Source organism: Myotis lucifugus, unplaced genomic scaffold (genome assembly GCF_000147115.1).
Source record: "Myotis lucifugus unplaced genomic scaffold, Myoluc2.0 scaffold_8, whole genome shotgun sequence".
NCBI classification, from domain to species: Eukaryota; Metazoa; Chordata; class Mammalia; order Chiroptera; family Vespertilionidae; genus Myotis; species Myotis lucifugus.
The window spans coordinates 12322533-12339890 of record NW_005871056.1 but is presented as its reverse complement, the minus strand read 5'-3'; the positions used below and the strand labels follow the sequence as shown (position 1 = coordinate 12339890).

Here is a 17358-nt window from a genome sequence, read left to right as displayed (position 1 = left end):
CTGTGTTTTTTTAAAAAACTCAGAGGGTCTAAAAGGCCCATTCAAATGTCTAAAGATGAAAATGATTACACTGGAATTAAGTCCTCAAAATTTAATAAAAAGACCTGTCTAATCAGTTACAACCTTTAAATATTTAATGCAAACATTTAAAAAGAGTTGTCAACTAGAAAAAAAATTCCCCTGAAAATATTTACTGTTAATAACTCCTTGAGATGGTGCTTTTTACAAAAGGTTTGTCAGCAAATGCCTTTTTTTAGGGGATGGGCAGCAGGAGGATGGGGATAGGACATCAGAAAATGATATGCGTTTTTTATTTTGATGAGAATAACAAGGAATTCCACCTGTCCCCCCCCGCCCCCCCACAATTTGCTTTATGTAAAAATACTTCCAGCATAATGAGCAGCAGTCGTCAGCGGGAGGTGACTGAGCCCCAGGCACCTAGAGAGTATCTTCAAGCCACTACTTCTGTGCCCCCTCACTGTGCCCAGAGCCACTGGCCTAGAGCACGAATTCACCTGCTGCTCATGTCGTATTTTCTCTCTCTCAAGGTTTCAGTAATACAGGAAGGATTACCATGTCGAAATAAGAACAGGTTTTCATAAACATAACACTGTCAGCTCGTGTGGGGTAAGATTCAGGAAGGCACACAATAAATTAAAGCAGACCCTGTCTCTGGAGGGTTTGCAGTGACCTCCGGTGCAAGGGCCGGATCTGCCAGCAGCTGAGCTTCCAGCACTGGTGTAGTGATGAGGATGCTGTGGGAAAGAGGGAGTCCATCCTTTGCTAAGTCATTGTGTCAGTATACAGGTCACAGGATCAAATGGAGGAGGAAATCCTTGCCTTCCTATCCAGTGACGTGAACCGTCCGCGGAGGACCCTTCCCTCCGAGTGTCGCCACAGCCAGGTTTGCACAAGTCAGTTTTCCGTACACCCTTGTTGCGTACTGGTGGCGAATTAGTCCACAGAACTCCATCTGCTATTTACTTAAGTAAATCACTTGGAAACATAAAACTGGAGGTTGTAACTCAGTAAAACAATAAAGTGCTTTTGATGAGAGTAGTTGTTATTTACTGGTTGTTTCTTGTTTCACCTGAGGCACCGAAATCAACAATATGAAAGGTGACAATGTTTACTAGGAATAAAAATTGAAAAAGCTTGTTTCTACTAAAAAGCCTGCATTTCTAAAATGTACTTTTCTATTGGTTTCCATGTCTTCAAGTTACTGAATTTTTACTCACTACTGGGTAAGGAAATCGTTTATGCTGGGGTGGGACAGGGTGGCGAATGGGGAGACAGATAAGGAACTGTCCATAAATATCCCTTAAGGGCTCCACTTGTGAAGGTGTGAGTGAGGGGGTTCCAGCAGAAAAGGTCAGGCCCTCATGCTGAATCCAATGTGTGTGCAGTTGAGTAGCAACACGAATTGGCTTCTGGATGGGTCCACACATCAACCTAAGAGTTTATTCTGAGTCCACATGCTTGATAACTGCTATAACACACTTGCATCTTCCATGGCCTCGATCCACCTGTAAAACAAAAGAGAGGAGACACTTGGTGTCGTGACTGTGCCTGTGGCTCTGTAAGTGAATAGACTCTATTAGTATTAGCCTAAGGTTAGGGACCATGTCATATTCATATTTATTTGTTTCCCCAGCATTTAGCAAAAGGCCTGGAACACAGTACAAAGGTTTGCTGAATCAATGCATGCCTGTACGAATAAATCATAATAATCTTTAAAAACTGCACAACTGCCCTAGCCGTTGTTACTCAGTGGTTAGAGTGTAGGCTTGTGGCCTGAAGGGTTTGATTCCCTGGCCCCACCCCGATTGGACATGTGTGGGAGGCAACCAATCTGTGTCCCTCTCACATTGATGTTTCTCTCTTTCTCTTTCTCACACTTTAGTCCCTCCCTCCCTCCCTCCCTCCCTTCCACTCTGAAAATCAATGGAATATTTTTTCCACTCTCTGAAAATCAACGGAAAAAATATCCTCATGTGAGGATTATAAAAAAACAAAATAAAATTGCACAACTAAGAATAGGTAGTTCTGCTGCTCTGCTGTGGCCCAAAGGGACTTGATGGGATAGGATGGCTGGAGGAGAACAGAAACCAAAACCCTAGGTAACAACTAGTTTTCTTCTGAATGAGAGGCAAGGAAATACATGATTAGTTATTTTGATTACCTCTGAGCTGAATTGGTATCCTCTGCTTTGAAGCTATAAAATAAGGTTTTCTTGTGGTAAAGGTGAAAAACAGGCCCTACTTCGCTGCTGCCCTCCTCCTTTTCTGGGGCAATGGTGAACCCGAGCAGGGGCATACTCTCCATGGCCACTGTGTCCTGCAGAGGGCAGAGGAAAAACTGGTATTAAATATGGCACTACACACAGTTACCAGCTCAGCGCTCACTGATACCTCCAATCTGAGGTGCATGATGAGCCTTTCTGTTGGGACATGCCTTGGGCACAGTGAAATAACTGCACACATACTTTTCACCCCCACTTCTTGCCAAGATCAGACATAAGGAGGAAAAGAAACATCATTTTGTGACAGCCTATTAGGACCCAGGCATTTTCACCTTCACATTATCTTGTTTAATCTTCGCAGCAATCATAGAAAATGTCACCTCCATTCTAAGAAGAAATTGAGTCTCAGAGATGGTAAATAACTTCCAAAGATCACACAGCATGTAAAGGGCAGAGCCAGAATCTGGACTCATGATCACCTTCTAGCCCCCTTTCTGCTGATTCAATTAGTGATTCAGCTAGTTTCCTCGAGTTACTTCTGATAACATTCTGTACTCACTGCCCATGCCTTCATTCACAGGGCTTCAGGATGGAGCACCCAGGGTGTCTATATGCTATAAAGGTGCTAACCATGCAATGAGATGTACCCAGAGAACTTAGGTAGACCTTAAAATCATAGTGCTTGGTGGAAAAAGAAAGAGCTTTAATAAATAAAGATATTTTTATATACAAACATTTATGTACTAGAAAAAAAATACATGTTCATAATACAATTTTATTAAACCACATATAAACGAGATATAATTAAGCACATTAGAATGGTTATAGGAGAAGGGAGGGGAGAAGATTTTGTGTATAAAGGGAAATCAATTTTCAAAGATTGCTAGATCAGAAAAATCATTTGACAAAATTCAACATCCATTCATGATAAAAACAAAACACACACACACACACACACACACACACACACACACACATCAGCAAGGTAGCAGTAGAAGAGAACTTCCTTAATCTGACAAAGTGCATCTATAAAATACCTACAGTTAACATCGTATTTAGTAGTGACATACCGTATGTTTTTCCCCTAAGACTGGGAACAAGGCAAGAAGGTGTTTACTCTTATCAATGAAATTCAACACTGTTGTGTAGGTCCTAGCCACTGTATTAAGGCAGGAAAAAAACTAAAAGATAAAGATCAGAAAAGAAGTAAAACTATCTGCGCTTACAAAGACACAACTGATTACAAAACAACTATAACTAATAATGAGTTTAGTAAGAATAATCATTAAAAAACTTATTTACAACTAGAAAAGAATAAATTATATTCAAAATTGCACCCCAAAAATAAAATACTTAGGTATAAAGTTAACAGAAATACAAGAACACAAGTCTAAGACCTACATACTAAAAACAAGACATTAAAAGAGAAGTTAAAGAACTAGATAAATAAGAATTAATACCACGTTCATGAATTGTAAGATGCCAATATTGTTAAGATGCCAATTCTCCCCAAATTGATCTATAGATTCAATCCCTCTCATAATCTCAGCAGGCTTTTTAAAATAGAAATTGCAAAGTTAATATGGAAACACAAAATACCAAGAATACCCAAAACATTCTTTAAAAAGAACACAGTTGGAAGACTGACACAACCTGACGTCAAGGCTTACTATAAAGTTATAGTAATTAAGATAGCATGGTACTGGCATAAAGATTGGTAAATATATCAGTGAAACAGAATAGAGAACCCAGAAGTAGACCCACACTTATTCTGTTCTTTAATATGTGACAAATACATCCAAATAAACAAATAGGGAAAGGAAAATCTTTTCAACAAATGGTGTTAGAACAACTGAATATCTATATGGGAAGAAATGAACATCAACCTCTACATCACACCATACACAAGAATTAATTTGAAATAGACCTAAATGTAAAAGCTAAAACAGTAATGTTTTCAGAAGAAAATACAGGGGAATAACTGCTACTTTCAATAGACAAAGGTTTCTTAGGACAGAAAGCAATAGTCATAAAGGAAAATATACATTTTACTAAAGATAGAAACTTCTGTTCACCAAAAGATTCATTCATTCATTCATTCATTCATTCAGAAAATGAACATGCAAGTCACAGAATATTCATAAAACATTTATCTAACAAAAGACTGGTATCCAAGATATATAAAGAACTGTAACTCAAGAACAAGACGACAACCTACTTTAGAAAATGGGCAAGAGATCTAAACAGGCACTTCTCAAAGTGAAATACACAAATGGCCAATAAGCACATAAAAAATATCAGTCGTTAGGAGAATATAAATTAAAACCACAGTGAGATAAGATACTATACCTTCACCAGAATGGCCAAAATTAGAAACTGACAATACCAACATGTGGAGCAACCAGAACTCCCATATTTACATACATTGTTGAGGGGAGTGTAAACTGGTACAGCATTTTCAAGAAGGGTCTGATTGTTTCTTATAAACCACAAACACCTAAGTTTCTATGATCCAAGAATTCCAAGCCTAGGTATTTATCCAAGGTGAAATAAAAACCTATTTTCACACAAAAACCTGTATGTAAAAGTTTAAAGTGGCTTTATTGGTAATTTTCCCAAACTGGAAATAACCTAAATGCCCTTCAACTGGTGAATGGATAAACAAACTGGTATATTCACAAAATGGAAGACTACTTCGGCCATAAAAAGGAATGACCTATTGCTATATGCAACATGATTGGATCTCAAAAACACTGGGCTGAGTGGAAGAAGTCCACGTGATTCCATTTATATGAAGAGCTAAAGGAGGCAAAATGAATCTATGGTGGAAAAAAATCAGTGTTGCCTCTGGGACAGGGATGAGGTGGGGTTTATAGATGGATGCATGATCAAAACCTATAAAATAATATACTATTTGTGTACTTCATTATATGTAAATTGTACCTCAAAAGGAAAAAACATAAATAGGGGGAAGTACATTTTGAAAAGCCTAAAAAAATAAAAAGGAAGAGGAATGAATGAATAAACAGACACTTGATCAAAGAAATACAGTAAAATGTTAATTGCATAATCTAGTTCATGGATATATGACAGTTCACTGAAAATTCTTTCACCATTTCTTTATGTTTGAAATTTTTTATATTGATAAATAGTAAATATAGAAACTAAATTATAAGATGTTAGAAAAAAGAAAAAAATGCCTTTATATTTATAAAGTCACTTTCTCCCAGGACTGTCACTGAACAGCAAGTTTCATTGACTTTGGTCAGTTCAGGGTATATGACGTGTTCACAGTAGTACAGTCAGTGATTCACATTATCAAACCTTTTTCTTTGATGGAATTTAAAGCTGGTCCTATCACTAGAATATGCTCATTGAGAAATCGCACAAGTTCCTCTCTGGAAGACTCTATTTTGGAAGCATATTTAAATTAAATTCATCTTTTAAAATCAACTTATGATGTTACTTCCATGACAACTGTTGCTCAGAACCTAAAGACTGGGTTTTCCATTTTCAGATAGGACTCACCTTCTCTTTGGTGGTTACTTAATTATCACTAGCCTTTGTTCATCTAAGCCAGCATTTCTTCCCAACGTGTGTGCTGTGCAACAACACTTCTATGTGATGTTCTATGAGGAATGGCCTATGGTCTGCCCAGCTTGGAAATCTCCAAATCTTAAGAGATCCATGACATGGCCTTGTATATGAGAGATTCTCAGAAGTATGACTGTGAGGAAGTCCCACTCACTGCCTACCCAGGGTTCCCTCGAACCCTGTTTCCAGAGAACCCCTGTGGTGTCCTGTGGAATGCCTGCTCAGGTAGATGCTGCCCTGGGCTGCAGAGGATAGTACATCACATTTCAGTTTGTCCTGGAAAGATCAAAATTCTCCCCAGCATAGAAAGCTGCATCTGTGGACATGCAAGTGAAAGACCCCCTCGAGGAATGCCCACTGCACACAGCACCCAAGTCACTCAGGCCCAGGGGGTCCCCTCTATAGGTCCGTGTCCCCGCTTGCCTCTGGAACACCCGAGGACAGTGCCGACTGCAGCCATCAAGGCTGAGGGTCCTTTGTGAGGGAAGCTTTAGGTCCTGAAGAAGGAAGTTGCTTTTGCTCACTCACCAGCATCTGCATCTGTGGTTAGGGGAAGGGGTCAGCCCTGTGCTCTGTGCAGATCCTCATGGGGTGAGACACCCACCCCCTGCAGCTGGGCAGAATGCATTGAAGTCCCATTTTCAAAGCGGATTTATTTAGCCTGTGGGAGCCACCAGATGGTGGGGCCTGGACATGGAAATCTTTCACATTATCCTACAGTTCAGCGTGGGTCAGGACCAGACAGCCTCCTGCTGCAGAAACACAGCCCATACCTATCTACTCTGGAAGGAGGCTTGGCCCTCTCTCCGATATTTTAGAAAATGTAAATGTAAGATGTTCTATAAAAATATAAACAAGTTTTACTTAATAGAAGAGTTACTACGAGGCAATGCAGTTCCCTGTTAAAAGAAATGCACAACGAGTGTGGTAGTTTCCTTCAACCTGTTGAATTTGGTCCTAAACAAAGTGGAGAGCAGAAAGCCGCTTTCTCTTGGAGAGTGCTGGGCTCGTACGGGATGCTGGGCCTGTGACATTCAAATACCTTGGTGCACAGGTCTGCATGCTGTACTGCCTTATCTCCCTCCACACAGAAACGGCAAATTCCTTCGATCTGGGATGGACACGCAGTTGTGTGTCCACAGCAATGCTCAGCACATGGCATTGCTCAATAAAGACTTGTCTGACATGGGAATTGGGACCAGCATTCAGGCCCCACACTGCCCTGAGGTGACAGGGTGTGGTGCACACCCCACATGGACATTCTCAGGCTCGAGCTTAACCTTCAAGCCTTCACAGGAGAGAGAAGAGGAAGCGCGAACCACCACTACCTCACTGGCCATGTAGGTGTAGAGCACTTTGCCTTTGATGACAAACCAGAGCTTCTTCCAGTGCCTCTTGCCTTTCTTACACCGGCTGAGATAGCCGCTGATGGCGGAGCCCTCTCCGGAGGCAGCCACCTGGCAGGAGGGAAGCACAGTGGTCGGCACCAGGTGGTGGAGGGCACAGTTCAGACAGAGCCAAAATGACATGTACAACAGTGAGCACATTGTTTATACAGCTTTGAAGTCTGAGACATGGATGAGGCCTCAGGATCCATCCAGCACCTCAAAGGCAGCAAAATAGTACCTTGGTTTGAAACACAGGCTTTACTGAGAAGACCCAAGAGTCAAAAACTGTCTTCAGGAGTGCTGCCCTCTAGTGGTGTGTCAGATTCCTGGTCCTCCCCAAGCCCCAAACCCCCACATTACAAAACTGATACCTGGACAAAAGGTTTTCTTCCTTCTAAAACTGATTCTTACAGTTTTCAGCTTATTGATTTCTTGCATTTAAGGAGGGATCCTCTTTGTATTGTTTACCTAAAGGTTTTATCATCTCCTGCCTAATGGGATGTGTTAGCTCCTCCCCTTCTTCTTAGTCGTCTGTGGGACAGGCTTTATGTGGGGTTAAGAACACAGGCTTTAAAAAAAACACACAGGCTTGGAGTAATACCAATCTAGGGCTCCAGTCCAGGTGCTACCAGTTTATTGACAGGTAATGCTGTGCAATTCACTTACTTCCTCTAAGTCTCAGTTTCCTTACTAAATTGAAATTAAATGACATAAAACAGATGACCTACAGTGACTGACTCATAGTAAGTGCTCCATAAATAATAATCTTACTGTTAGAGCAATGTGGCCAGGTTAAGAAATAATTTCATTTGACTTTCTCATTTTACAGATGGGGAAACTGAGGCTCAGAGGAATGGAGAGGTTCACCAAAGGTCAAATCCCTGTTTAGTTGAAGAGAGTAAGAACTTGAATCTCTCAGCAAATACTCCAGAGGTCAACAAACTCCAGTGTAGGGCAGCGGTCGCCAACCTTTTGGACCTCATGGACCACCAGTGGTCTGCGGTTCATCGGTTGGCGACCGCTGGTGTAGGGAATGGAAGCCACAACCAGTTCTGGCTGTTTGGAGAAGCATAGGAAAGAAACCTGCCCGCCACAGTCCAGGACTTCTATACCAGATATGGGCTCCTCCCCCCACACACACTTGCTGCGCTGAAACATCTCACAGAGAGAAAGGCAGTGTGGACAGACGGAGGCAGCTTTCTGTAGACTTTCTCATGGGGAACAGGTCTTGCTGGTGAGGTGGGGGAAGGGGAGAGCACAGCAGGAGACTGGGGCACATGTCTCCTGGGGCTACTGAGTACAGGCTTTGCTGGATAATAAAAAGGTTGTCACTTTGGGCGAAAATTAGCAAGGGGCTGGCTAGGTCAGAACCATGTGGCAACAGGATCAGAGCAGCCTGATACTAGAAGGGTAAGAGCATTGGTTCTCAAACTCTGCCCCCATGGAACACTCGGGTTCTATGAGCTTGACTCATGCAGACCACCAGCACAGTGGGAGGAGCGACAGGGTGAACTTTCCTGGTTTTATGGGAAGGGCCTAGTTAAATAAGTAATGGTATAACCATACAATGTAAAACGTGAGATTTATATGGCTGAGCAAATGGGAAATAATATCTAAGAGAAATTAAATGAAGATTCAGTATAATATGTTATCTTTTGGGTAAAAAAGAGGATCTATAATTGTACATATTCATTATGTAGATGCATTAAAATTTCTGGAAGGATCCATGAGAAATTTGATGGTGGTTACCCCCTGGGATGGGTAGGACTGAAGGAGTTCGGAGAGGGAGAGAAACTTACTTTCATCATATATTCTTTCATGCTTTTTCGAAAAAAAAATTTTTTTTACCGTGTATGTGTTAATCCCAAGATTTTTAATATGCAAAAGGAATTAAGTTAATGGATAGAACTGTACCCATTTAAATTTTTCATCCCCTAATACTTTTAAATCCTTGCCACCTACTACTTGCTAATGAATATTAATGAAAAAAATTGGAAACAGCTGATCACACTTCTTTCAACAGCTTGTATATTCATGGGCATACATTTGTTTGTGATTGTGATTAGAATTTAGACGTATAAAGTCTAGTCCTATTTGCAGGATGGAATTGAGTTTAGCCAATTCTGAGGTTTCCCGCAGAGTTGCAGCTTCCAGGGGGCTCACCACCTGAGCCTGTTTGGGACCCCCAGGGTGAGAGGAGGGCACAGCCTGCTATGGGAGACCTAAGCTAGCGCTGTAGCTGCTTTAGTTGGAAAAGCCCAGTGGTCTGTGCAGTACTCTTGGACTAGGTCTAGGCTATGGGGCAGGAGAGAGAGAAAGGAAGAAAGAGAGTCGGACAAGAAAGTCAGAGAGAAGGATGTGAAAGATGTCTCCTAACACCATCTCCAACCACTTTGAGTCCTGCCCTCTGCCACCAAGCAGGCATCTTCTCAGTCATGCCCAGGAGACAGGCCCTTCCCTTGTTAGGTGAGTCTGTCCTTGTAAACAGAATGTCTCCCACTAGGGGTCCTCTTTGTCCCGAAGAGCCCAGTCAGGGAGGGGAAGGGGGTCTGACACTGTTCACAGAGGAGGACCATGAACCATCCAAATCCCAAGACGTCCACGCGGGTAGCCCCACCTGCCTTACCTCAGTGAGGGCCGAAGGGACTTTCTTCTGCTTCTTGAAGGTCGAGGGGTTGATGCTGTGGAAGACGGACGAGAAGGAACTGCTCGAGAAGCGGGGGGAGGACAGAGGGAAGCTCATGCTCACTGGCCTCTCTGTAACGAAGACAGGTTACAGGGAAGGGAGGTAAGCGTCCACGTGGACAGGCACGCCAATTCCTGTAAATCGGAGCTCCCGGTCCTTCCCAAGGTGGGAACCAGCCTCACCGTGGGGTCTAAGTGTGACCAGAAAAATGGGCAACGCCCTTCTGCTGACATGAAGGCCCTGGGGGCAGGGAGGGAAGGCTTCTCCAGGTCTCCAGGAGGCAGGGGCTGGGCTGTGCGCGGATGGCCCCGGTGCCCCAGAGAACTCTTTGGTTTTAGGCCCAGGTCACACTTGCTCTCCCTCCAGCCCAACCCTGCTTGGGCAAAGCCTGTCCCCTGAGCACAGTCTCTCAAGAGCCAGCTCAGCTTCCGCAGGCGCCTTTGTCAGCGAGCCCTCAGCCCTTCCCTGACCCTCAACTCTGTGACCCATCTCACAATCCTTATTCCCAAAAAGGGCCCACAGAAAACAGGCCTACAGAACACTCTCGAGAAGAAAAGAGGCAGCTATGGCAAAGTAAATGTGAGCTCTCCGCTTACCATCCCCATCACTGAGGGGCACTGACCCAGTGTTTCCCAAACCTAGCTGCCCACAGAACCCTTCTTCTGGGAGCACCTTTCAATTTTTTGTGGACCAGCATTTTGGGAAATGGTGCCCCAGGTGTGAGTTTAAACCCCTAGTTCCTCCTCGAGGGCTGCTTTTGTCTGCACCTCCTGGGAAAGTGGTTTCGGGCACCAACCACAGGCCAGGGAGAAGCCACATGGGCCACCTGGAAGAAAGGTGAGGGTGGTCCCAGGTTACCTCTCATCAGGCCTGGGACGTCCCCGCCCCTCTTCTTTAGCTCGCCGTAGCAGCCGTCGCAGACCTTGGCCATCCGGTCCTTGAGGTACTTCAGAGGGTACTTGTTTCTCGAACAGTTCCGGCACACGATCTGCAGGCCCAGTTGGGGATGCATGTTGGAGCGGTTCTCATCTCAGCACATGCTTAGGGCCAGCATCCTCACCCCTCCGCCTACAGCCCCCACCTCCTCCAGGGACTGTGCCAGGTTGGCCTGCCTTTCCAGTGCAGCTGCATAGACTTCTGTGCAGGTGCTTACCTCTTTTTCTGATGAGCCTTAACCACAATAGATACTGTTTTTTTACGAGGACAATAACCTCATATTCTGTGATTTTCTTTTGGGAGCATGGTGATGCTATGGAAGGGGCCTGGGCTTGGGCACCATGGTTTGAGGATACCAGTAAAATGGGCATTAATTACCTCGCAGGCTTGGTGTGAACACTCCTCTCTCTGGGCTGGCACGCAGCAGCTGCTGGATGCCCCTGAATCCCCACCCCATGCCACCCCCATGCACACATTCCCCCCAACGGAGTGACTCACCTTGCCACAGGCGTGGCAGTGATGACGCCTCAGGGTGAGGGAGAAGTCGCAGCCGCAGTTCATGCACATCATAACATGTGTGACAGGCACCAGAGTGGGGGGTCTCTCCCCCAGGCTGACCCCCAACCTCTCTCGTATCTAGAGCAACAGAATGGGGCCAAGCAGTGTGGTCAGGAGACCAGCTGGATGGGTGTGGGGGAGAGGGTGCATTCTAATTCAGTAGCCTCCCCCTCCCCATCCTGTATCCTCCAGGAAGCTGATCTTGGGTTAGAAACAGCCAACAGGAGGTGCTGTGCTCCAGGCTGGGGTTGCACAGTGATTGCCCTGAGGCAGGAGAGGTAGGTAGGAGGAGGAGGAGCCAGTGCCCTGATGCAAAGAGCTGCAAGTCTTCCTAGGCATGTGGTTGGTGTTCCAGGGCCTCCACTCACCTCCACACTGTGGTGGAAGGCAGCCAGAGCCTGGGCCTTATAGTCCTCAGGGAGGGCTCTGCTCAGACAGCCATGCCACTCATCCCGCTCTGCACAGGAGCTGTGGGCACAAACTGGAGTTAGCGATTGCATGAGGGGACCAAGTCCAGGGCAGGCCCCTGCCCATCACACATGCCTCAACCTCTTGGCATCTGAAATCCCACCAGCAAGTACGGGCCACCTGCCAGACAGGCCTAGGCTCGCACCTCAGCGCCTCCACCTGCTAGCAGGGCGGCAGGGCACGCTGCGGTCCCCCAGGTCCCTTCTTCACTTGCAACATAGGAGTGTCCATACTCTTCCTCTAACTCCCAAGGCTTTTGTGGGAATGAAATGACATGTGGGATGTAGATGGACTTTGGCAATAGCAAAGCAAGGGGTGTTGGGGAGGGAAGCTCTGAGGGGCCCACACTTTAGGAGGTAAGGGTAGGCAGGGGGCAGGGGAGAAGGGTAGATAGAAGCTAGAAAAGGCCAAGGTCTCAGTCACTCCAACTGCCCCCACTTTCTCACTTCACTTCCTAGATACTCATCCAACAAGCTGACTTCCCACATTCCGGCTCTGTGCCTGGAAGGTGGTGACAGCCGCTCTGGGCTGTGAGCTGCCTAATTCTCGAGGGGCCCACCAGGTGTCGCTCCATCCTACACTAAAGTACGCAGGCTCAGCCGGAGAAGGGACCAGTGTGGCCCGGGAGGGAGAAAGGGTGGCGGCCAGCCAGATGCCATGTCCCTAAAAGGAGATGTATGGGTCCCACTGTCCCTGGAAGCTTCAGTGTGAAGTGTCTGGGTTAGCAGGGAGGTGACCGGCCTGTCAGTGACAGTGGCTTCTTGAGTCCACTGGCCAAAGGGCAGTGTCCCTGCCTAAGAGAGATGGGCAGCCCCATCTGAAGGGCTGAGCCTGGCCTGTCACCACCCTCACCTGATGGTTGGACAAACAGAGACCATACCCTGGGTCTCCCCAGGTCTCTGATGTTACCTGGAGATGAGGGGAGAAGAGGCCATGGAACCCCACCCAGGCATCACCTCTTCTAGGAAGTCTCCCCTCATTCCAGCAGATGGGGTCACTCCTTGGAATTTCTAAGTGGAAAAGCACTCTGGATCACACAGGCGTGCATTTGAACCCCAGTTTTACCTCACATGGGCTGTGTGACCCGTCTCTAGGCCTCAACTCCCCAAGCATGGGAGGAGCTGCAAGGCCCACCTCCAAGGGTGGTGATGAGGGTCAGAGGAGGGGCCTGAGACCCAGCAGGTGCCCAATGCAGGTTCCTCTTGCCACCACCACTATTAATTCAGGAACATAACCTGAACATACAATACAGTTATGTTCTGTGTTGTAACCAGTTCATAACTCCTACCCAGAATGTGGGCTCCCCCTACCCCAAGCAAATCAAAGCTTAAATCACATGTGTCCTCAGCACAGAACCTGCCATGAGGAGTGGCTCATAAAGGCTTAATGACCAATACATCTATGAGACAGCGTGTGGGTCAGTGTGTGCACATCCCATGCCACACCAGAACCTCCACCCCACACTGGGCATTGCTGCCAACCCTGGGTCATGCACACCTGAGAGGGAAGATTACCAAGCCTTGGGAATCTGTCCCACCCACCATGCCCAGTGAGGTCCTGGCAGGAGCCACGCCTCCCTGGTTTCTGAGCTCGAGCTGGCCTTGCCCGGAAAGCAGGGGTGGGGGAGAGGGTAATGTGGAGGGTGAGGGGGGTGAACCTCTTTCACTGCCTAAAGCCAGCAAGGAAGGACCCCTGGGCATCCTGAGGGCCTGGAGAAAAAACAGAGGGTTCTGAGAGAAAGGCTAAACCCCAAACCAGGGAACGCTCACTCATTGTTTTTTCTCTCCAGACACGAAAGCCTGAAAGTAATGATAATTTATTAAATAAGGCACACAATGCATTCTTTACTCACCATAACTTTTCGTGTTGCTATAAAGACCAAATAATCTGTAGAGTTTTACAACCATGAGGTATTGTTATTATAATTTTAAGAAAAGGGGCTCTAGAAACCCCCAAAGTTCTATGTAAAATTTTATGTCCATGCACATTCATTTTGGGGGAGAGAAGCCAGTTTTATCAGATTCTCAAAGTGGCCTGTGATTCAAAAATGGTTAAGAAACACTAAAAAGAAGTTCTTTGATGCAAAGGATCTATAATAATAAAAGCATAATATGCTCATTTAGACCGGACGTCCTTCCAGACAACCTTCCGGACAAAGCTGTGGTGGTGGGGGCCGAGCCCCTTGCACGAATTTCGTGTATCGGGCCTCTAGTACCCAAATAAAACCAAAGACACATCCAACATTTGTTATTCCAAAATTTCCCACCTATAAAACTCTGTTCCTTCCCTCCCTCGCCACACCCCCACCCCCCCGGCCTTCCCTCCTTCTTCCTCTCCATACCTTGCAGACAGAGTTAGGCAGGACTCAGAAGTCTCAATCTTTAGGGCGTAGGGCACTTTCTCCATCACAGGGCGGCTGACCTGGAAACCAACAGGGGCACCTCAGCAGGGGCGTGAGGGGGGCATGAAGGGGCAACCACAGACTAGATTCTTCCTCTGGTCCTGCCACTGTGCCTCTCTGAGCCTGAGTTTCCTCAGATGCTCAGAGACATGGCAGATGCTGTGTGTGTGTGTGTGGTGGGGCCTGGCTGCCAACTCAAAATATGGGAACACATGACGAGGGCCTCTTCTTCCTATCTCTCTGTCTTTACACACGAAACTGTCCAGCTAGGCTGGCATCTTTCTTACATTTGTTTAAAAAGCATCTGCCACTTGAACAGATATTTAGCATATAGCGGCATTATTTACCATAGTCAAAAGTGGAAGCAACCCAAGTGTCCATCCATGGGTGAAGGGACAAACAAAAGGTGGTGTATATGTACAATGGAATATTATTCAAACAAAAAGTAAGGAAATTCCAATACATGTTACAACATGGATGAGCCTTGAGGACATAATGCTAAGTGAAGTAAGCCACTCACAAAAGACAAATACTGTGTGATTCCACTTCTATGAGCTGCCAAAGAAGGAACCCATGTACACTGTTAGTGGGATTATCAATTGGTGCAGCCACTATGGAAAACAGTATGGAGAGGCCTCAAAAAATTAAGAATAGAACTACCATAATCCAGCTATTCCACTTCATTCCCTTTATCCGAAGAAAATAAAAACACTAATTCAAAAAAATATATATGCACTTCTATGTGCACTGCAGCATTACTTACAATAGCCAAAATATGGGAACAACCTAAGTGTCCATTGACAGATGAATGAATAAAGAAGATGTGGTACATTTACATAATGGAATATTACTCGGCCATAAAAAAGAATGAAATCTTGCCATTTGTCATAACATGAATGGACCTTGAAGGTATAATGCGAATAAATCAGGAGGAGAAAGACAAATAACATATGATTTCACTGTATGTGGAATCAAAAGACAAACAAAAATAATAATAAACTCAGATACAGAGGGAAGATTAGTAATTACCAGAGAATAAAGGGGCTTGGGAAGCAAAAGAATGAAGGGGTCAATTGTGGTGATGGATTGTAACTAGACTTTTGAGGATGATCACTTTTTAGCCTGTAAATTATAACGTTGTAAACCTGAAACTTATATAATAAAGAATTTAATATAGTGCTAGCTGGTTTAGTTCAGTGAATAGATAGAGCATCGGCCTGCGGACCAAAGAATCCTGGGTTTGATTCTGGTTAAGGGCACGTACCTTGGTTGCAGGCTCCTCCTCAGCTGGGCCCTGGTCGGGGCTCATGCATGAGGCAACCAATTGATGTGTTTCTCTCACATCAATATTTCTTTCTGTCTTTCCCTCTCTCTTCCACTCTCCCTAAAAATCATTGGAAAAATATCCTCGGGCGAGGATTAACAACAACAACAAAATTTAATATATTAAAAAATCATATAGAGAGAAAAGGGAGTGGGAATGGGGAGTTAGTGCTTGATGGGTACAAAGTTTCAGTTTGGGAAGATGAATTATGGTAATGGTTGCAAAACAATGTGAATGCCCTTAATGCCACTGAACTGTATACTTAAAAATGGTTAAAATGGTAAATTTTATGTATATTTTACCACAATTAAAAAAATTCTTCAAACACATACTGTTTCTCCTTCCAAGCCTTTGCTTACACATTTCTCTCCTCCTAAAGCACCCTTCCCCACCTGTCCACAGACTATGCTCTCTATGGGACTCAGCTCCCTTCCTCCAGGAAGCCCTCCTAACCATTCCTCTCTTCCTCCCCCTCGACCCCCAACCCCAGCCCTGGCCTATCTATAGCATTATCCTGCTGTAACCCACAACATAGCACTGTTCCTCAGGACCCCCCTCTTCCCAGATGGTCTGTGAGCTCTTAGAAGCAGGGATATTGTCCTCTGCTCACCTGGGGTCTCCCCGACTGCCCCCGAGTGCCCAGCATTAGGCATTTACCTTCATGCTGGCCACTGCCAACGTGTTCTTCAGCCGGTACTTCCCATCCTTCTGGGGATACGTGTACAGGAGCATGTCGCTCATCTGGGGAGAAGGAAACCTCATCACACAAGTCTTGGTCCCAGCTTCTGTCCTGAGGATCACTGAGCACTGGGTGCATAGGTGTCCTGCATTCCCCACTGGCCCCCACGAGACAGCAAAGCAACCGTGGGCTAAAACGTGAGCACCTTCCCCACAGTTGCACTCCTAGGTAAAAACTCAAGGGGAATACATGCAGTGCCCACAAAAAGTCAAGTACAGGGAGGTGCATACAGGTATTATTCACAATAGCCAAATAGTGGAAACAACCCAACTATCGACAGGTGAATGGATTAGCAAACTGTGGTGCATCTATACTATGGAATACCACACAGCAATCGAAAGGAACAAACTGATGATACCCACAATGACACGGATGAAGCCCAAAACATGCTGATTGAAAGAAGCCAGACAGAGAACACACTGCTTGATAACATTCACATGAAGCTCCAGAACAGGCAAAACTGATCTGTGACAGAAACCAGGCCCGTGGTTGGCTGGGGCAGGGGCGGGGAAAGTGACTGCTCAGGAGCACAGGGGAACTTTCTGGAGGGCTGGAATGTTCTACATCTTGACCCAAGTGGCAGTAGGTTTGTCAATGTACTTTGGCATCTATACCTTAGATGGACGCATCTTACTCTATAAATCAAACCTCTGTGAAGCATAGTTAAGGAAAGAGGGAGGGAGATCCTTGAGGAAAGGGAGCTCCAGTGACATAGTAGGTGCTCATTTAATATCTGTTGAATGAACAATTAAAGCTCCCCATCCCCGTGCAAGGAAGACAGGAAGAAACAGAATGAAAGACACTTCACCTCCTTAGAGGAGAATGTTTGTTTGACTACAGGGTTTAGTTTGAAAAAACAACCTCACACTCCGGGTGGTCTGTGGGCTGTCAATCCTGACCCTCCCTCTGTAGCTGCTGTGTGACTATGGACAAGCTGTTTCCCTCTTTGAGCCTCAGCTTCCTCACCTGGGAAGTTGGGACCATCTCTGCCCCTACCTCATTATGGATGCCGAGAGAGAATG

General features: G+C 45.5%; 1 protein-coding gene across 1 annotated transcript in view; it reads right to left on the bottom strand.

Annotated features, from left to right (window-relative positions):
* Positions 1-1045: 1045 nt before the first annotated feature.
* The window catches only part of FGD5 (FYVE, RhoGEF and PH domain containing 5), a 104757-nt gene continuing 88444 nt past the window's right edge, over positions 1046-17358 (bottom strand). Inside the window, 9 exon segments of the mRNA XM_023749620.1 lie at positions 1046-1526; positions 2183-2337; positions 7165-7293; positions 9851-9981; positions 10769-10898; positions 11345-11482; positions 11773-11872; positions 14214-14293; positions 16255-16338. Coding sequence (XP_023605388.1) covers positions 1490-1526; positions 2183-2337; positions 7165-7293; positions 9851-9981; positions 10769-10898; positions 11345-11482; positions 11773-11872; positions 14214-14293; positions 16255-16338 — 984 coding nt within the window. The 3' untranslated portion in view covers positions 1046-1489.